This window comes from Antrostomus carolinensis, unplaced genomic scaffold, assembly GCF_000700745.2.
Source record: "Antrostomus carolinensis isolate BGI_N321 unplaced genomic scaffold, ASM70074v2 scaffold37454, whole genome shotgun sequence".
Lineage (NCBI taxonomy): Eukaryota > Metazoa > Chordata > Aves > Caprimulgiformes > Caprimulgidae > Antrostomus > Antrostomus carolinensis.
In genome coordinates, this window is record NW_010312048.1 from 1 (window position 1) to 22,318 (window position 22,318).

The 22,318-nt window shown below is 43.0% G+C and overlaps 1 protein-coding gene across 1 annotated transcript; it reads right to left on the bottom strand.

The window, feature by feature from the left end:
- Nucleotides 1–2,360: 2,360 nt before the first annotated feature.
- Nucleotides 2,361–20,629, bottom strand: NR1D2 (nuclear receptor subfamily 1 group D member 2). The gene is made up of 7 exons (XM_010166924.2): nt 20,236–20,629; nt 18,566–18,654; nt 17,468–17,612; nt 15,260–15,876; nt 11,543–11,728; nt 7,429–7,639; nt 2,361–3,447 (listed from the first exon to the last, which is right to left on the bottom strand). The coding sequence occupies exons 1-7, from the start codon at nt 20,564–20,566 to the stop codon at nt 3,251–3,253; spliced, it is 1,776 nt and encodes a 591-aa protein (XP_010165226.1). The 5' UTR covers nt 20,567–20,629; the 3' UTR covers nt 2,361–3,250.
- Nucleotides 20,630–22,318: the final 1,689 nt, after the last annotated feature.

The window sequence follows — 22,318 nt, forward strand, 5'->3', positions numbered from 1 at the left end:
CTCCCTGGCCTGGTGTGACCCTCAGAATGCTTCTTGAAATGTAATGAAGGTGTTTAAAATAACTATTTTAATGAAGTGACCCAAAAAGTTTTTTAACTATAGTAAGCAAAGTGCACTGGAAAACCCCATCCAACCACCTGGCAAGACAGGCCAGTATCACAGGTGGACCGAGATACAGGTTCCCAGTCACCGTGCACCAGTGCAGCTCCTGTGACCTTACAGCAGCTGATGTCCTCATCCCTTACTGCTACTCTGTCAATCTCGGCATGTTGTCCTCCTCTCCTGAGTTTGTACAGAAAAATACAAAGAATACAGAAACACAGTTTAGCTCGCTGACATAATGCCCATATTTAATCTTTTAAAACAAGAACAAAATCAAGAATAAAATCAAGAATAAAAATTCCATTTAAGTCATACAGTACATTAATCTTTCAGCAATGACCCAATCTACAGTACTCAAATGCCTGGCATGAAGTCTATTATCTCAGCGTTTAACAAGTGTATAACCAGTGACACAGTAAAAGAAGAGCTCACAATACACAGCGAACACAATGAGTTTAGATTTTCTTCTAAGAGTCCAGCTATGGTTTGCAATACGTGGGGTCACTTTTGAACTGTACTTTAATCAACTTTTTTGTTCAGTCAATCTGTTTGGGGCTTTTTTCTGTTATGTATGTTTTTCCATTATGTACAGGAAGATTATTTCAAATGAAGTATCACAAGTTAGATTATCTATCTATAGGTATACACAGTCAATGTAACTAAAAATTTAATAAGCAGTAATTACTCAGTCCTGGTTATACATTCCTAAAGGCTTAATAATACAGTTTTAAGAAAAAAGAAAAAAAAAACACACAAAAAACCAACAAAACACAACAAAACACAGTTGTAAGGTGGCAATCTCTGTAAGAAGCCTCCTTCCCTCCCAAAACAACCAAGGGTTTACTGTACTTTCTACATTTGAAATGGGGTCTACAAAGATGCCATTTCAGTTCCTAAATAACACAAAACATGTGACTGTGTCCTTCCTAAAGTCTGAATGGTTCAATGCATAATTTGGTAAAGCTCTCAAACGAATAATACTGGTAGGATGCAGACAGTTAACAGAAATTAGGACAATATACCCCGACAGCACATTTGGATAGCAGAACTGTATGTATTATGGGGCCATTATCCAGTGGTTATAGTAGCTTAAGCAGAAGGACTGCTCGCCCTGCAGCAGCAGAAGAAGAGGGGAAAGGGTGGGCTCTTCTGCTCCCTGGCCAAGGCTAAAGCTGAATTTTCCTCAGCTCTTAACTCAAGCACCTGCCCCCTCCTGCTCTCGGCCCCCTGACCAGCACTCCTTACCACCTTCCGAGGGGAAAGCCCCAGCCCAGAGGTGACGGGAGCCCTGGCAGGGTACAGATGATGCTGAGGGAAGGCGGGTGTCTGCCTCTGCTCCAGCTCCACTGCAGGCATGAGGGCTCCCATCAACTCGTTGCTGTGTTCTTGAGAGCCGAGGAGGGGCTCTGCAGTCCAGCGACTTTCTGGCTCCTGGCCTCAACTACCGTGTTCATCTACACGCGGTTACAAACGGAGAGGTCGCTCCCTCCGCAGAGTAGTGTTACCAAATGCTAGAGACCCAGAGGGCTACCTCTAACGTAAGTTAACTACACACAAGGGTAATGGAGCATCTTCTTCCCACGTAGCAAAACATAAACCTAACTAACACAACTGCTTTGACTCTTTTTAAAAAAAAATTAAATCTTTCTTTTCTGGTGCCAGGTCCTGCTACAAATGAAGAAAACCCATAGAGAACTGCTGTCCGAGATGGAAAAAGCAACAGAATCTTAAGCCTTGAGGATCTGCTTTGTAATTTGCTACTGGCATAAACAACAACAAAAGTCCTGTTTGTTTGGTTTTTGTGGTGCTTTTTTAAGAAAAAAATCCAGACCATCCAGTCCACCTTCTCTGCACCTACACACACACACACACACACATGCACACGTACCAGTGGAGAGCTCCAGAAGAACAGGCATGGGAACCACAAAGCCCAAATTGTGAAAAGACATGGGGAATCTCACACTTCTGTGTTCAATTCTCATTTAGCAATGAAGCAGCAAAATTATGTATTGCAAGAAATAAATGGTCACAGAACACACATACACCCAAACTCAACCATGGATACATTTTTCCCTTATTTTTTTTCTGATAGATGCTGTTCCTCATCTGATAGTTTCTTTCTGGCTGTGCTTAAGTTTTTGAAGAGCATCTGGTGCTTATTTAATCTTTAGCAGAACATAAGAACCTTGGTGGCAATGGACAATCGATCTCATTAGTGCCACAACCAACCCTCTCAACTTCAGATTCTGTACGAACCCCTTCCTTAAGTTGAATCTGACACTGTCCCTTTGGTGCCACTCTGTTAGGTGTTTTTTGTTTTGTTTTTTAAATTAACAAACACAGCATATTAATGCAAATTTGATGGTTTCTAAAAATTAGAAATGCTCAGATAATTAGTTCAGCAATATGCAAAGTGCATCTATTTGGTTCTTTCTGTAGATCACCTTCTGTTGTAAGTTTAAATTCCTTCACAGTTTAAAATATTGTGAAGAAATTATATGTATACTTTATGTATAGAACTATTTATATACATACACATATATACACACAACTCTGTACTTTATATAGCCATAAACACTCATTACTTTACTATTTATATTATATACACATGGCATGAACACATGCTTAGTGAAGAGCTGATGCAGGCTGAAATCATTCCATCAGGTTTAATGGAATAACAACAGTGAAACCATGAGTGAGTTATCAAGAGACACAGACAGACATCTATTAGATAAATGAAAGACCAATTAAATCAGCTCTTCCATTTTCCTATGAGCGGAGGATTGTTCCCACCCCATTCCATGCTCCGTATGCACACACATAGCTATTTTGCGCTCAGTTTACACGAGGCGGCAGTGGTGTTTCTAAGTGACAGAACAGTCCGTATTTACTCGGGCTCATCGCAACCTCTTCTGCAGAAGCACGGCACAGCTGGGGCTGGACGTCTCGGAGGGCTCCGATACTGTGCCGACGTTAGCTGAAAGCACCTGCTGCTGAAGCGTTATTGCATGGTTACGGGACAGCTATCAATTGTTCACAGTCTGTGATTGCTCTCTCTCCAACAAGTAGTACAACTGTATAAATACATATTTTAGCACAAAACAGTTTAACACGAGGCAAGTCCAAGTACAAATGAGACCTAAAAGGCCTACGGGTGAACTTTAAAGGCCAAGAGTTCTTCAGAGTGCATGTTGTTTAAGGAACGCAAGTCAGGTAATTTCAAAAGAAGTTTTGTGAAAATAGAGGCTTCATTTGGGTGATTTTTCATGATTAAGGTCCTTAATGCACGGATTAGCGTTTCCTGAAGTGCCTCCACAGAATTGACATTTTCTATTCCAGAGCGATCTAAAAAGAAGGAGAGGGGAGAGCAGAGAGAGGGAGAGAAAGAAAGAAAGACAGAAAGACAGAAAGAAAGAAAGAAAGACAGAAAGAAAGAAAGAAAGACAGAAAGAAAGAAAGAAAGACAGAAAGACAGAAAGACAGAAAGACAGAAAGACAGAAAGACAGAAAGACAGAAAGACAGAAAGACAGAAAGACAGAAAGACAGAAAGACAGAAAGACAGACAACAGAAGAAGGACAGGGGGAAGGAAAAAAAAAGAGACTGAACAAATGTAGTTTGCAACATGAAGCCACTGCAAGAATAACTCACTAAATTAATAAGCACAAGAAAAATTAAATACTTACGCCAGAAGTTTCAAACCCACATACCAAGTCTTTCAAATATTATTTAGCATCAACTTAGTAAAGTATAAAGCTCATGACGACCTGGCAGCATTCAATCAGCTTTTCTGTAATCACTTACCCTTGTTTCCAGAAAAGGACAGATTGAGGCACACACTTAAACATTTTGCTGAATCACAATTTACAACACAAGCAGTGAGACAGGGCACATGTAAGTAAAAATTGCAAACATTTCTCAAGTTTGTACATAGAACTGTAAACTTAATTGGAGGTTCATGTTTGAGGAGGAAATCCCACTCAGGACAGGCCACACTTGTATCTGTACAATGGGATCCCCAAGGGCAAAGGGAGTACAAGCCTTGACATGACTGGGCACTATTTCTGTGTTCTGAAGCACTTACAAAATGAAACATGATGCTCCCAAAAACTCACAACTAAGAAAGAAAAGAAGAATTTCGACATGAAGAAAAATATTATGCTTTCACGTACTGCACTCACCCCACACCTGAAGCATCTCTTTCAAGAGATCTGTATTTAAGCACATGCCTGCTCTCCTTAGGTGCAACCTAAGCGAGCAGCTTAAAAGGATGAATTTCTAAGCAAAACATCTCACCTAATAACCATGCACAGTAGTTTTTCCTTCCAAGCTGCAGCCTCTCTTCTCAGACGCCATTTAAATTCAGCAGGGTACATACATACACAAGTGACGGACATGAACAGAAATGCACTTTGATGTGTACATGTACTTCAGCACTTTGCAGAACTGGGACACAGAATGACAACAGCTTTCTGGAGTAGCACTGAGTCAGATCACACTGTCAGAGTGGGAATCCCTCCCTTATGCTGTCAGTGTCAATCCAATCGGACTTCTCAGATAAACAGAGACTAGGAAGTTCTCCTGGACTATTCACTGTAGTTCTCTATGGGAACTACATATGGGAAAAAATATTATATAATCCACTTAAGGATTCACCTTGAAGCAGTTCATGTTTCGTGTTCCCTCAGAAAGACTGTTCCAGAACCTTCTACTCTTAACAATTATGAACTTTGATTAATATCAAACCATGTTTATTAGCACATATTCCACTCTTCTGTGAAGACTGTCCATTAGGTTTTATAGCTGCTCTCCCAAGACAGCACGAGTGAAGAGAAGCCTCTCTGCCTTTATTTGTTCAGCTAACTATCCCATGTGCCCCCTACTTTGCAAAACCTTTAGGTTTGCTCTGTCCTGAGCACGGATGTTGACATTTGCACACGCAATGCCAGACAAGGTGACAACAGTACTGCCTTGCCTCTGAAGGCAGAAGGATGCAGTCCAGTCTTTCCTGGTTGCCTCAGGTGAGTTACTATAGCCTTCTCTCTTCAATTAGTCCAAGTCTTTCTTCTCCCTCTCAGTCTACTTCCAGTTGCTCCTTTAATTGAGCTCTGCCTCCACCTTATGAGAAATGACTCTCTAGGTCACATTCCTCCTTGAGGGGTGGGGTGTGGGCCATCTGTCTTTCAAGATCTGTTTAATCAACGGATGTCCACAATCCTTCAGTTCTACAGGCACCTTCTCCTCCTCACACTGCAAGGATCTTCCCTAGAAGCTCTGCCAGGGGCACTTGTGTTCTTCTTTGGTACCTGCTGAAGTGTGAAGCTTACTCACTTACTCACTTGTGCATGATGACTGCAGCATTTCAATCCAGTTGCAAGCTACAGAGTACAGCTGATCAGAAAATTGCTGGACTCACAGCAACCACTGAGGTTTCCACTGTGTCTGAAATATGGTACAAATGCAGGTTTGGTCCCAAATCCTGGAAGATCAATTAAGTTGTGCTCTATAAAACTCTAGAAGTATTTTGTGAAGATGTCCAGGAAGGTTGTGACCAGACTGCAGATCAGATCACAAGGAAGCTAAGATAAGTAGCAATAATGCCCAAAGTCATGCCTCAGCAGCTGCGAGAAGCCTGAATACTAAACACCTCCTCTTTTTGTCCTGTGGCGCAGCTCTGACATTACATGCATGTACATGTTACACGCCACCCCTAAGCTAGGTCCTACTGGGAGCTAGCAACAGCACAGAGCAGTGCTTAAAAGGCTGTGGGGGCTGGCTCTGTGCTAAAAGCACATTTAATCACATTTAAGGGTGGTGAAACACAGGAACAGGTTACCCAGAGAAGTGGTAGAAGCCCCATCCCTGAAAACATTCGAGGTCAGGTTGGACAGGGCTCTGAGTAACCCGATTTGTTTGAAGATGTCCCTGCTTTCTGCAGGGGGCCTGGACTAGATGACCTTTAAAGGTCCCTTCCAAGGCAAACCATTCTATGCTTCTATGACTAATAGAAGAGATACAGTCACTTACATTCGAAATAGGTGGAACAGAGATTCTTATATTCTAGGGTCCAGCAGCTGAGGAAGCAAGAAGAGTGGCTGTAGTCCAGTTTTAACATTGCACAAGGAGGGAAGAGGCCTGGTTCTCAGTCCTTATTTTAAAGGTTGTCTTCAGTTCTCATCAATTTAGTTTTTGACGGACAGAATAGGTAAAGCAGAGCCTGGAAAAGCAACTAAAACCCCAGGTTTCTCTGTGCTACCTGAACATTTTCACTAACTGACCACAGTGCCATGCTTCCTTCATGCTGCCATTTGTTCTGACTTCTGAAGCTTGCAAACTCTGAACCACCCTCTGCTCATTTCCACCCCTTACAAAGTTTAGAGGCTACAGCTGCCCCGTCCTGTGCTGTCACATTTCAGCTAGGCCATGCACAAAGCTATGAGACTGAACTGTCCCACCTCATTTACAGAGGCTTCATGTGCCTACAGCACCATGCCTGGGGTGCCCCTCCCTGATAAAAAAGATGCGAGTCTAAGCCACTCACATGGCAGAAGTGCACTTGGTCAAGTGAGAGGCCCCCAAATGCTGGCTTATTGTCTAAGTGGGCACTACTAGTGTTCCTGCTAGCTACCTAGATCTAGAGAGCTCTTTACTCAGCAAGCAGGGATTCTGCATCTTGTATTCCAGGCATTATATGCAGAGAGCTAATGTGCCTAATTTGAGGCTTTAGATAATACCACAGAAGTAGGTGCTTAATCCCTCTTTGAATCTGGGCCAGGGTGCTCTGTATATCCAGGGACTGAAATAAGATATGAGGCCGGTGAAGATGTGAGTGGATTGGCAGACCTTTAGCAGTAAGAAGTCATGATGCAGATGAGTAGGGCTTTCTTGCTGACATAGGCAGAGATCAAACTGTTGGATTTAGACTTAAGTAAGATACGCAACAGACTTCAATGACGATACTCGGAAGTAAAAATACCACCTTATCCCAAGACTTAGGCTGTGCAAGTCAGGAGTAATTTCACTGATGCTGTCCTGTGAAACTTAGATGAGACAAATAGCTTCTAAACAGCCACCAGGCAGCTACGAGATGTATTTTTGCATTCTACAGGAAGTAGAAGGAAAATAAGCCCATTGCCACATTTTTCCAACAGGCAATATTAGAAAGAGCAGGTATAAAAAAAAAAGTAAATTACAGGCTGCTAGTAGTTAAAAACCTACTAAATTGCACTTAGATGTGAAATAACAGGGTATGCATTTTACAGAAATCTTTTAATAGCGAGCCATATTCAGAATTTGGCAAAGGTGTAAGTTAACTTTCTCTCCTTACCAGCAGATACCAGGACAACCGCTGTAAACAAACTCATCTCCTCATCGCTAAGTTGCAGGGCATTTAGCTTCTCACTAAATTCAAACATTGAGTTGAGCAGATCACCAGCTCCCATCGAATGCAAGTCATCCACACTGTACTTCTTTCCACTCAGGAAGGTGACAGTACGTTCCTTTGCATCAAACAAGGATGCAAACCGTACCATTAAAACCTGGTGAAAGAAAAGAAGAACAACAAAACCAGATAAATATAGGTGGGTTTCTATAAAAGCCAAAGGAAAAAAATAAACTTTTAAACATCATTCAAACTGAAGTGTTAGTTTCTGTACAGAGTGCTTGTACAGCAGTTATCAGCATGCTATTGAGCTCTAAACCCAGTGCAAGCTCTGGTCTAGTAGTCCAAGAGAAACAAACAGATGAAAAAATTAGCAAGTGGATGCAAGGGAGGGGCTATAGCACATGAAAGGAAAGAAAACTGAAATTGAAGCCTCAAATAACCTGAGCCACAAAGACAATGCCATTCATAAATATGCCAGTAGGACAACTTGCTTAAGCCACCAAACAGCCAAAGGCATATAGGGCGTTAGAAGAAATGTTTTCTTGGCCACACTGATGAGGAGCAAAATGAAGGTACTGAACCAGATTCTCGCTTGGCGTAAACTGGAGCAGCTCCATTGAAACAATGCTGATTTACACCACCTGATGATCTGGCCCACTTGGCATTCTTTGGGAAAATACCATGCCACATTGCTGCTGTCACAGGAATGTTAATGAGCTCTGGGAGAAAGGAGCCACGTGTACAGCCTTCAAAAGGCTACGGAAGCGGGGCTTGAAACAGCACCTGGTCTGTAGCTGCAGCTGGGAATACCCCTCTGGTATAAGCACCTGGGCTGGAGCAGTTGACATGTGCTCAACTTACCCCTCTGGGCTGAGATTTCTCTTGTGGTTTCTCAGTCGTACTGTGAAATGTTTCCCTCTGGAATGGCTTGTAAAGTTTCATTTGTTCATGGTCAACAACCTTATTTACATTTTCAAGGTTTAAGCTGCACACACCAGCCTTCTTATTTGGAGAAAATGAACCAACTGGCATTGGTTAAAACTTCAGACTTGCTGTAATCTCTTGGTGTGACAGTCGTCTCTTCTCACTTACCCTACATAACTGCATTAATGTAAATGTTTACTACAGATGAGAGGAGAACCAGGTTTTCAGCAAAGACTAGTGCCTTTGACAAACTTAAAAAATGAGGGTTCAAAAAATAATGAAAATGTTTGAGAATTCAAACAGCATTCATGCACATTACATGACCTGCTCCTAAATTTAAACAGCCAAATGACATGCAGTAATCTTGATGGACACATGAGCACTATTATTCACCCATGTCAGCTAAGCTATATTTCCTCTGATGACATTAACTAGAGAGTACAGAAACCTAGGCGCAAAAGCCCACAGAATACAACAAAAGAAGACAAAGGGCAGACAGACAAAACTGAACTTGTGCATGAGCAGGGATCCACCAGGTACTCAACAACCTTTCAGTTCAAAACTGTATTCCTCTTACAGAACTGCGCTTCAGAAACATGAACTTTAAATAACGAGCAACCGGTATAAACGCTGGTATTCAGAACTGAAACCCATGAAGCTGTGTTGACTTAATACTAAGGCAAAGACCTCGCCTATAGATTTCAATGTCACTATTCTAACCCAGTGAAGAACAGTTTAGACTTTGGTATAGCACATAATTGATTCATCCCATTTCACTTCAAGCCAGACTCATTTGTGCATGCTGAGGATATACCTGATCAACCCTATCACCTGACTATAGCATTATAAGCACACAAAAACCTCCACACAGGCTCGTTTCCCCACCACCTGCAGCCAAATTAACAAGTCTGTGAGTCTGTGGAGAAACTGAGTCACTACCTCCATGGATCCAAGGGGATTGTTAGCTCTACCATCAACTACATTTGGAGTAGGGGATTGTGGAGGTGGGGGAGGACCCGCTCAAATCCAGTTGAGTTCCTTATTTTACGCTCCCTGCTGTTTCTGAGCTGGCTCCCATACAAAGCCATGCAAACGCTATCACGATATACCAAGCTCCCCAGTGCTCCCAGTTCTAAGAGCGCTTTTTAGCTTACACGTGTGCAAAAAATATAGCTACACTGCTCCTGCACCAGCATTGTCTCTGTGCATCTTCTTACCCCCAAATGAACAAGCACTCCTTGAACACAAGCTACTGGTAAGCACAGTGCCAAGACAGCCACGCACTGGTGCCCAAGGGAGCCAAAACAGGCTTAGAGGCAGCACTTTTACTCAGGTTCTTCTATTAACATGCAGATGTTGGAATATCACAGTTTAGTTACCCAGAAGACAGAAATGAGCTGGTATGCACCAGGCTTCAAGATGGTTTTGCCTCTATTGCAATGGTTTCATTAATCCTAGTGGTTGTCCTTTTTTCCCCCCTGCTGCTCTGCAGCGCTGTTTTTTGTTTTTTTCTGTTGCTAAAATGCCACATAGGCCTTAAACTACAGGTACCAGCTCACTAACAGAAACCATTAATGTTTCTTATAAATAAGTGAGTAGGGATAAGCATGCAGCCATACATTATTATTAATTCCCCTGGATATAGAAACCTTCTTATCAGTAGTGCTTGTAACTGGCAAAAAGGCGTATGAATGAGGCTTGAGAAAAGCTTGAGGTGAAGAAAGGCCAAGGCAAAACATTTTACTTGCAAAATATGAAGGTTTGCCTTTACATTATAGGGACAGTTCAAGCCTGATTTTCCACCCTCCTTGAGGGCACCGGACAGTACACCACTTTGTAGAGGAAGGAACCAATATTTTTGTGTAATGTGAACAGCAATGTAAGAAGTTGTAGCTGAAGAAGTGAAAATACAGCCCTTAGCTACAACAGGAGTTGCAGATTAATATTAAAAGGTCAAGAATAAGTAAAATGGCAAAAATACATGACAGCAAAATGGAAGAAACAAAGAAACTAACATACTCCAGGCACCAAGTGTTCCAGTGTAACTTGTACCTTCCAACCCAACAATTATCCATTTTAGAATTGGGCTGTATAAATGCAGATAAAAGATCCAACACATAAGAAATATCTTTGGTTCAGGTAAATACAAAATGCAGCTTCCCTCTTTGAAAGAATCCATCTACTAAACAAGAGCAAAAGCCCTCCCCAGAAAAACACAGCAACATTGAATACTTGGGACTTCAGCTCATCTGGTCCTCTATGTTTAAACTTCACATCTCAATACTCATAAAATGTGCATGGTCTCAAATAGACGCAAGAGTCTGGAACAGCAACTAAAACTCAGTAAAGGTTCCCTGGTGAATGAAGGTCAATAATTACAAACCAGCTCTGAACTCTCTGGTATCGTTTGCAATTTAGCACCACTAATTCATGTCACGCTTGCAAGTGGGTGAAATTAACCATGAGGACCTGGTGGGATTAGTCTAGAGTAAGTCAGGCTGCAGCTGGTACACTGTACCTACAGAGCTGCAGCAGTCCAGCCTGTTATCAGTGTTACTGCTTTGGAGATGGAGGCTTCAGCAACCCTCAGCTGCCACCAAAGGCTAATGGTGACTGGTCAGGATGGATGCTCTGTCTTTGGCAGGGAGCACAGTGGTAGAAGGAAGGACATACAGAACAATAAACATTCCTCTACAAAACCGCTAAGTCAATAGCTCATGGCAGGGGGGTTGGAACTAGATGATCTTTAAGGTCCCTTCCAACCCAAACCATTCTGTGATTCTTTCTAAACTACCCACCCTTCCAGATGGGGTCTGCTTCTCTCCAGGCTAAGCAAAGGTAGCTGTCAAAGTAACCACTGCTATGCAAAACCAAGCAACTCCTCATCTATTAAAGCCCAGCGAAGAGGAAAGGTTAAAAGGGCTGAGCACTTTTTAGCTACTTGGAAGAGGGACAGTTCACCAAGATTTGAACAAAAGCACTGGACAATATCAGCTTAAGGAAAGCTCAGAGCTAGCATCCCCAAACAAGCTGGTTTTGTCCGAGACAACCCAATTCTAGTTATTTTTGCTCTTAAAGGGGTCAGACTGATCCACAGCTTGGCAGGTCCACAATATACACACAGTGGTCTCACCTCAAAGGTCCCAGCCTTCAGAAGATTAACCTGGTCATGTTGGGAGAGATCTCGGAAACCTGGGATGCGCTTGGCAAACTCCACCACTTCCTTCACTGCAGGGGTAAAACTCAGGGAAAACTCTTCCCAGACTTCATGGCCAGACTTGTTTGGGTCCACGTGGGGAGTCTTACTCATTGGGCAGACCTGATGTTTACAAAAAATACACAGAAAACAACTCTTAAAGATATCATTCCACATACTGACAAATACTTGGAAGAAGCAGGTTTATTCTTCAAGACAGCTTTGCAATAATGATGCACAGAGAAAAAAGATCAGTAATACTCAGTCAACTCCCAAAGCTACTGAATTTCTCCCCCTCCCTTTGAAACAAACAACAAAAAACCCATGGCAATCCATTGGCAATCTGTTTCTAAATTTGCTGACCCTGGAAACTCCAATATTGTTTATAGCAGAAGACTTGAGAGAACCCAGGTTATGCTATTCTTCTCTGATCTCAACTCATGCCTGACATTTGGATTTCTCTTACTTGTATTATCCCTGCAATCTCACAATTAATCACGATTTCACAATCAGTTGATTGTAATTTCATGGTCACTACGACGTTCATTCTCATGTATCTTTCTTGTTTTGCAGGCAATTAAAGTGACTCAGTCAAGGTGACAAAGGTGTTAACACCAGAGCAAGGAACCCAGCCTTGGTTTCCTGAGTCATAGGTTTACACCCTCATTACTAGGCCAACCTTTCTCTCCTACAGGTTTGCTTTTATTTGTATCACTGAAGGAATACCACCAAGGAACTGGTATTCCAACTTTGCTCAGCCATGAGATGACAAAATGCTTTCTTTTATACAAATATACAGCGACTTTTTGTAGGAAAGTCTGAATCCATTACAATGAGACCAGACGTATCAGTCAAGGCTGACTGCAAATGAATTCCCTCTGTAAAACCCAACCAGACACTCTGAGATATTTTCAGGTCTGTTTTCTAAAATTTACATCTTTTAATGAAGTTTAAACCTTTTAATATTCATTTCACGTGTCATCATCAAGGACAAGAATTCCTTTAAGTATTCCTCACAATTATACTAAACAGTGTGTGTAATCCTACATAATGTCAGCAAAGCAAAGAGAAACAGTGAAATAGATCAGTAATTCCTCAGAGCTATGCTGCTTTTGCAGGGCATCCTGAATCTGGTAACTGCCTAACAATTCTTTGTGTGGAAGGTCCTCAGATTACAATACATTCAAGAATTACATTACAAGACTACATTCAACAGGTATATATGCTAGTGTGTGTGCACGTGTGTATTCGCCAACAGCTATGGAAAACAAGATGGAGACAGATATAAATTTCTGAGGTTTTTTTGCCTAAGTACCAGTTACTAACTGGTAATCAGTCAATATGCAGAAAGCTCTCCCCTTTCTCTCTCCCCAGAAGACAAGGAATGGAATTGTAGATTTCTTGGTTTAGCTGTGAATCACAGTAAAATTTGTGTGTCTGAGGAGAACGCACAAAACCAAATGTTTATATGTTGGGTAGAGGGGGACCTTTTTCATAAACTGAAAATCATGAAAGGTTTTGGCAGAAGGAAAGGTCTAGGCACCAGCCAGAAGCATAGCAAACACTAACCACTGCTCTGTCCATGATATCGCAGCGGTTCACACAGGTATTGTTAAAACACAATACTCTGAAAATAAGGAATCTCTGGTTCAGCACCCCACTGTGAATGGGACACAAAAAGCACTTTAACTTCTCATCCCCCAGTGGTTTACTCCAACCTCCAGGCACCTGGTCCCAAGGAGAAACTGCCACTTTCCCCACTGTGTATTATGTCTAACCTCTCTTGAGAGACCTCTGCCCGAGTCACAGAATCATAGAATATCTTAAGCTGGAAGATACCCATTAATGATCATCGAGTCCAACTCCCTGCTCCTCGCAGGATTATCTAAAAAAAACCCGTATCACTAAAAGCATCATCCTGATGCTCCTTGAACTCTGACAGGCTTCCTGTGGAAGCAACTGTCAGCTTGTACAGTCACTAGCTCTCTTTAGAAGAACCTCTTCAGGAATGACCTGTTCTGCTTTTCTAGTTGTGGGGGTATCGATAAAAAAAAACCCAAATCCCAGAACACCTGTTCCTGTACTGGTTCATAGCCTAATTATACTCTCTTTCTGCTACTGATTCATTTTGGTCGGATCCTGATCTCACTGAGCTCTCTAGCAAACCCCTCATTCATGTCAGAGGTGCTGGGGGGGACCTGTAGTGCTCTGTTGGATTTGGTTTTGTTTCCTCATCATCGGCTGTGTTAAATCTCCCTGCAGCAGCTATGTACAGGTCAAACTGCCTGCTTGGGCCTCTGCCGGCAGCACCACTCCCTGCCTGCCACACTGACAGGTTTAACCTCTGCTCCTCAGGGCTGCCAAGAATGCCGTTGCAGTGACTCCACATACTTTATACAAGGAAGAAAGGTTGGGAATTATTATTATTTGCTGTGGTGTAGTGCCTAGAGTCTGCAATTAAGGTCAGAGCCTGCTAGGGATGGCATGGTCCACATATGCAGTAGCCAAAGAAGGAAAAAAAAACAACCAATCAAATGAAAAAACAATCAAAAAAGGAAATCCAGCATCAAAATAAAGAGCTTTCACTGTGTGGAGACTTTCAGTGGCCTTCAAGAACCTGTAAAGAATCTTTATAAAGTAGGAGGAAGAAAAACACCAGCAGCTCAAGTACTTCAGACAGGTCAGGGGCTTGTGCTTCTCGACAGGAGCGCAGGATGAGAACAAGGATGTTATGTTCTCTCATCCCAGGTGGTTCCAGTGATAAAGAGAAGGACAATCTATTTTAAGGGGCTTACGGAACCGTTTGCCTGAATGGCAGAGAAACAGCAGGTGCAAGGCAAACAGGAGGGACGTGTTAAGGGAGAAAAAAAACCCAACAACAAAACATGTGCAAGAAAACAGGAAGCATCCTTGTTAAGAATTCAGTGAGAAAATGCCCTAGCAAAGTCATCTAAGGTACCTAGAGGTGTGTTCAGAGCCTCACTTGTCTAAGTACTACAGAGAAGACCCTGAACTTCTCTCAAGTAGTTTAGCTGCGTATCTTCCTCCTGCCTCTGTTCAGATCTTATGATGTTTTAGGTGAGAAAGATGCACAGCCTGTGGGTCTCATTGAGCCTGTATTTCACACTGCCTGTAACAAAATCAGCCTGTCCCCATTAAAACAAAACACTAGCAAGGCATGCAGACTGGCTTAAAATCCTAGCCCTGAGGCTGCACCCTGGAAATTTGCTCTGGATACCTTTAAGGAAAATACAGCATATCTGACTGCGTAGATTATTCTAAAGTGAAGTCTTCAAGAGGATTGAGTGAAGAAGGGAATTTATAAACTCCTAGTATCTATTTTCATTTTTAAGTCAAGGCAGTTAAAAAAACCCATTAGTTTTCTTCAACCAAAGCTCTTTGACATTAGTCTACTTTCATTTTGCTAAAAACCGAGCCAAGCAAGCCCATCATATTTATGATTTCAAATCCTCCACACAACTGGAGCCATTACTCTCCTCCATCGCAATTTGCACTATCAAACTTGTGTCGCTATTTTAAGTGTCAGCAGTTGTACCAATCGTACGCAGCTTCAGTGACTAAAGAGGCACAGCTGGATCAAACTCATCACTAAACCTTCCACTAAGTCAAATCAAACAGTTGATATCAATATACCAGATGCATTCTTCCTCCTGTGCTGCAAGAGTAAGTGGTGTTCTTGTTTGAAGAAAAGCCACCTTCTGGGATCCTATCACACAGCCGCTGAGTATAACCACCGGGGAAGTTCATACAGTGGCTGTTTGTGAAACACATGGCGTGCCCACTTGGATAATGCACTGCACTTCTCCGTTTGTACTGTCCACCAAGATGCTGCTCACTTTCAGGGTACTGAGGGCCACCGAGCCCACTAACACAGTGCTCGCCACTGAAGATGTACTGCTCAGAGTTCTTTGACACGCTCTCCCCACTCTGGGACTGTATCACCTCTGCTGGGTTTTGGGACTGCTCTTGGTTGTACATGAAAGTGTCTTTATGGGCCCTAGTGACCATTCCAATCACTTCTTCCTTAGCCATGTCAGTGCTCGGAGGGGGAGAAGGGCTTTTGATGGTTTCCTGCTCTTGTTTGGGCTTGGAGGAAAGGTCTTCTTGAGGTGCTTGATCTTGCCGTTCCGCTAATGCTTCATTGGGTAAGTGACCACTGAACTGACTGTTCATCATGGTCTTCATGGCACTCTGCATTTCAATCAGCATCCTCTGTTTTTCACGTTTGGGAATGCGGCCAAATCGAACAGCTGCCGAGATGGAGAAATGAAACATGGTGGTGGGAAGGGAAAAGAAAAAAGGAAAAAGAAAAAAAAAGGTCAATCCTGAAAGTATTACCACACACACAGAATTCACACCCCAACCAAAAATCCTGCACTTTAAAGAAAGACTTTAACTCTCACCAATACCAGGGTATTGGTGGTAGGGGTAGGGGTATTACCACTGAAGCCAAGGAGCTTCCTGGGCATAGGATAGGCGTGACATACAAAATGTATGCTGTTGTTTACATACAACACAACCTCCAAAGCCTTTTCCCCTTCTGCTACAAACCTGGCTATGGACTACACACACAGTTGTGCTAGTTAATTAGGTGTCAGTCTTTAAGATTGGATCAATTAAATCAGTACAACTTTGTGAGCTGACAATTAGCTGAATTTAAACACAGTTCATATCATATTTGAATAGAAGTCCTACAAGACAGCTCCTCATGGACCAATTATACAACTTGCTAAAACAAGTAAAGAGAATCAATGCTGAATGAAGCTTACCTTGGCAAATTTTCCTGATAACTTTGCCTTGACAAGGACACTTTCTGCTGGCAAGGGGATGGGCATCATTGTGGCTGCAGCACTTTTGACCCTGTCCTAGGGAATCTACAACTGCCTTCACTATCCTGTCCAACCACAGCCTTACAAGGGCTTATAACTAGCTTAGACTGATGTAATTATGTTCATGCAGTAGTCCGTCATTAATGTAACTACATCTCTTTCATTAAAGCAGCATGCAACCTTATGCACAAACAAGCGCCTAGGGGATGAAATAACGCCTATGCACGACAAGAACTCAGAACAATTATTTAAAATAAGTTTCAATGCTCCACCCACTAAATTACTAACAGCCCAAGATTCCTAGTTCTTGTGAAATAAACACCCAGAGAAAATTAAAAAGTGAAACAGAAGGAAGAGTTCTGGTTTGTGACAGTAGGTTGTAGACGACTAATGAACTACACTTTCAGCATTTCATTTTAAAAAGAGTCACAAGGAGTGGACAGCCAGCACGGTGGCCAGAGACAGAGCTCAACATCACCCCTGCCTTCTTGCCTTCCCCCTCCCACCAAGAAAAGGAGGAAAGAACAAAAAAAAAAAAAAAGGAGCAGATATATGCTTGACCCGTGCACCCAAACCTAAGTCTTCAGGCTCTATAGTGATTACTCTAAGGCTACCAGCTTAGGCAGATTTCCCTCTCATTGGAAAAGCAACAGTAACAAAACAAACAAAAAAGAAAAAGAGAAGAGTCTTGTTCAGATTCAGGCAGTATACAGCTATAAACACTAAAACAAAATTGCGACTATTGTTACAACCATCTCCCTGCCAGACCATTGCAGTGCATCCCGCTGCATTAGCCGCCAGACATGGAGGACGGCTCTGCAGCCAGCAGTACATTACCAGTTCATGAGAGTCACGGAGCAAGAAGGCAAGCTGATCTAAACACTCTCAGACAGGGAACCTGCCTCTGACAATAGGCTGGCTGTGTTTTCTGCTGTTAAGACCCTTAGCCATTGGTTTTGAGGCAGGCAGCAGATTCCCTCTCAGAGGATCACGGCTCAGTACAGGAACGTACCATCTCTTGACATCCCAACAGACAGGCATTTTTTGAAACGACACTGTTGGCATCTGTTCCTATTCATTCTCATTATAGAGCAGTTGTTATTCTTCAAGCACTTCTTATACTGGATGTTTTGCTGAATGCTTCTTCTAAAAAAACCCTGTAAATGAACAAAAAAATCCCACAACTATTATTACAGCACATCAAACCCTCCTGCCAAGATTCACCTCTCTTTAAGCACAGAAAACCTCACTGTGTCTCATCACCGGCTTCAGAGCCAGCAGCCCCAAGTGATTTTAAAGAACTTGCTGCTCCTCATGACTTACTTCCCCCTCTTGTGTGATCTGTATATAACGCAAACTATGATTTCTAACTACAGAAGATGCTAAGTTGTTCCCTGCATAGTCAGCACCCAAGAGCAAAATATCTCCAGTGTTACCTCTACCACTGTACTGACAGTTTATAAGATAAGCCCTCAATCTCCTACAACATCAAGTGCAAAGATCAAAGCCAAAATAGGATCTTCTGACTTCAATCTCCATTTGTTTAGCCACAAAACCATCCTGTTGTACCATATGACCTTTAAAAGCAGTACTTTCACATAACCCTTAAGCTGATAAACTCCTTCACAGAACATAAAACTTGCAGTGTTAACAATATCAGAAAATACAGATCTACAGATGCACAAACAGGCAAGCACCCAGTTCTGGCTTCCCCATAGTAAAGAACTGCTCTTCCAAAGTTGTTTTGTTCTGTGTCCCAGCCCAAGTGACAACTCACACCTACTATTTCTTAATACAATTAACATTCACATGTCTGGTGTGACATGGTCCTTAACACCCCTGTCTCCAGTTCTTGTTTTCTGCCACACACTCCAGGTTAGGCAGAATTGGACATGGGGCAAGAACAGAAAGTACTGCAGAGTTCGGAAAATGCTGTGCATGGCTAAGTGGTTTGCCTCTTCCTACAACCTATACACTGTCTTGACATTTCTCAGATTTAAGCTTAACAGCGAAGCATACAGAGATTTTTTTCAGCAGTATCACCCCTTTTCCCTTTTGGGGAGAACTAGAGCATTTCACCAGCAGGAAGGTGAGCAGAAACATAGCTCACCTTGCAGCCCTCACAGGCATGAACACCGTAATGAAATCCTGAAGCGACATCTCCACAGACTTTGCAAAGGAGAACCATGCCATTAAATTCTATAATCAGAACAGAAAAGTCAAGGATATGGAAAACAAATGACAACTGTACCAACATGTTTCCAGCTTTTAACACCTGGACTAAAAGCAAAATGTCAGGTCAGTTCAACATAAGAAAAAATACAGCAAAGGAACAGACAACAAGCATGTGCAAAACCCCTGAGCAGTTCAGAAGGCACCAGTGCAAGGGAGTGGGGAAGAGACAATCATGAAGCTCTCAAGAGCACAGGGAGAAAGCACGTAGTCACTGACTTTCAATCACAGTAGCATTGTACTCAAGTGCAGAAATAGAAAGTCTGCTTATATTTATGCACTTTTAAAAGGACCATTTAGTTTACTAGGCCACTAAAGTTCTGGCTCAATCTGTTTTTCCATCAGGAGAAGTAAGCCCATATAGAGGTAATAGTTCCTCAACAGAGGATAAACATCATTTCTTTAGAAACAGAAACATTAAAGGACACTTGATTATATACTGTGAACAAGCCACACATGCTACCTATTTGATAACAATTTAGGACTGGTAAGTTAGTCACATCTACGTATGTAAAGCCTACTCATTTGAGTGCATATCCAGAATGTCATGCTTACATACTACAACTTGAGAATACCTTCTCAGCCCTGTAAATATGCTTATGGTTTAAGTTTTTCAAGTTTTTTCCCACCTATTTTATCTCAGTTTGTCAATAAAAATTTTCACCAAGTCCTAAGCGCTGGTCTAACATTGGTTTCACTGAAGCCAATGGGAATTTTACCCGTGACTTCAGTAACCACAGTTACCTTAACAGTGAGCAACAAAGCTGGGAATACTCCCAAAAAAACATTCTACCAGAAAAGTAGTTTATTGGACATTTGGGTTTCATTTGTAAAGAGGAATTAAAACTTTTTTTTTTTAAGGTTCTGAGAAAGAATCCAACCACAATTTTTTTTATTTTTTTTTTTAAACAGAGCTAGTACTGAGATGAAAATGTTGTCTATCAATCTATTCATCTAAACAGTTTACAACAGGTTTCATCTTCAGGAACCTCTGCCCCGATACCAAAAACCTTTGTTTTTTTATAACCACAAATTAAGACTTAGAATCAAAAAGATAAAAGTCCCAGCTACAGCTATGTGAATATAATAAAATGTTTTGGTAATTTCTTTATTATTTTCCCCAAGGAAATGTGGGGACAGGGAAGGTAAGGCATTAAGAGGAGGTAGTATTAAAAACCAGAGAAACTAGATTTGCAAAACAGGTCCGTAACTACTCCTGAAGGCAGTCTTTGATTACTAGTAGCTTTTACTTCATCACATATTTTAACAGTGTTTGATTTTTATTAAGATCAGTTTTCACTAGTGAAAATCTGAAATTAATCTGGACTGTAGTTATGGATTGTTTGAAGTTAGCAGCAATGAGACCTCCACTGATTGGCATTTGTGTGGCAATACCATCTGTATTACCATACATATCATGTAAAAGATAAAAACGGAGGCTTTGCTATGTGCCTTCAAAGGAAGCCACACAGAAAACCTGTCTGTAATATGTGGGGTTGTAATATGGAATGGGAAAATGATGGTGTCAGGAACCAGCAGGAAACATACTTGTGACTCCGTTATGGCCTTTTGTCAAACCAGCAACACTCGACTGGTTTGTTTTAAGAGTCTCCTCCAGCCGATCGTTCTTCGGTGCCCCGTCACAGCCTTCGCTGCTCCGGCCATTGCAGCCGCTTTCTGAGGAGGAGCTGTTTGGAGAAGATGGTACAGGCGAAGAGGACGACTGGAAACCACTGTCTGAGCTCTCGCTGTGACATGAGGCTGGGCTAGATGCCGAGCTTGAAGAGCTGATGTAAGCTATCACACCCCCTAAGGCAAGAAAAAAAGGCGGCATGTAGTGACATAACAAGCAGACATGCACCGCTGCCATGTGAGCCATGCCATGACCCAGCTATCACGTGTTCCTGGCCGCACTCCTTTCCCTCCCTCCCTCCCTCCCTCCAGCTCGCTTCTCTCCATCCATTTCAACGGCTGACCTCCCAGTCTGCCCCATTCTTCCCTCCTCCTGTCTTTTCAGCCTCCTCCGATCCAGGTCGAGATGAAACAGCAGAACCAACAAGCCATGGTGCTGGCAGGATGGGGCAGCAGGGAGAGGGCATCGGGCAAACCAGGGAGGGCTTCCCCAGCCACCCTCTGAGCAGAGCTCATCTAGAGCCACAGCAAAGACAGGACCTCACAGCGCTGTGGAGCCAGAATGCAAACAAGCTAGGTTAGGGACAGAAATAGGGCAGAGAGAAAGGCTTCATGCAGGCTCTGTGCCAGAGGCACAGAAAGGAAGGGCTGGGAGGTGCTCACGATGCAGAAGGGAAGGGGGCGAGGGCAGGAAATAGTGCTGCAGCCTGGTTAGCCTCCTGAACACCACTGGTCCGCCTGCAAGCCTCTGCAGTGTTCCTAGCAGCAGCTAAACTCCTGCTGCCGGGCTGCTATTGTGCAAACCGTCTCTGTCCTGCCACGTCTTGCAACCTGACACACTCGAGAACCCCTCAGTCAAACAGCTTTTTGTCCTCAGGCAGACTTGAGAGCAGTTCTGGCTTTTCACAGGCTCCTTTTTCTTGCTTGTAAGCAAGAGAAATTGTTATCACTTCATTTGAGTTTGTCTCCAAGACTCAGCATTTCAAAAGTCAATACAAAAACATTTGATATTTCACACAAAAATTTCAACAGCGAAAGCCACTCAAGTGTTTAAATAAATTACACTCAGCTTCTTCTCCGTTTTATGCCTGTATTGCTCCCTAACACCTCTGCACAGACAACTCGGGACTCTGCAGCAAGCAACTCCATGCACCAGTAAGAATTTAATACTTTAAAAGGGCCACGCACTGGCTTCCTGTGGAGGAAAATAGCACTGGTGTCTGCAGGGTCCTCGAGGTGGCATGGCAAGTCGGGCTGCAGCCCCTTACCTCAGCCATCGCCTCCTCGCAGGTAAAAGCTGTCACACCTATTAGGCAGCGGTGTTATACAACCCTGGAAATATCACTGCTTGCAGGTAGCAATTCTGACTTACACATTTTTATGACTTTCATCAGCTATAACGGTCCTCTTAGCATTTCTGTGCCAGCTTTACTGTCCCATTTCCTCTTTAACATCTAATGGTTTTCCACTGAGGAAACTGCCACCAACACCCTAAAGAGTGTACAGCCAAGGAGCCCCTGGCAGAGCCACTGCGGAGCAGAAGTCAGACCAAGGGGTCCTGTGACAGGTGTGCTACACACAGACTACTTCTCACGTTCCTGGACACCAGTGCCCACCACAGTGGTTGCCCCTCCACAGTGGCTGCTCCTGCACAGATTTTTTTTTTAAAAGAAATCCTCCCCACAGCGTGGGATGCCTCCAGGACCAGTTTTTCAGAGAAAGGAGAATTGCAAGGGGGACACGTGTCCCGCAAAGGCATGACAAAAAGACACCATCAAACACCCGTGCTGGTGCAGGACACCACCTATTTGAGGAAGGTCCCGCACGTGCCTCTGCCAGGTGCCAGGTCAAAGCTCACAGTCCACCTGGCCCAAGGGAGGCACCCAGTTCCTCAGCAGGCACCGTCCTTATCTGCAGGGGCAGCGCAGGGCACGCAAACACAGCGCGGGCAGGGAGCTCGCGCTTCTCCACGCCACCGCCTCGCCCTGCTGCCTTTAAA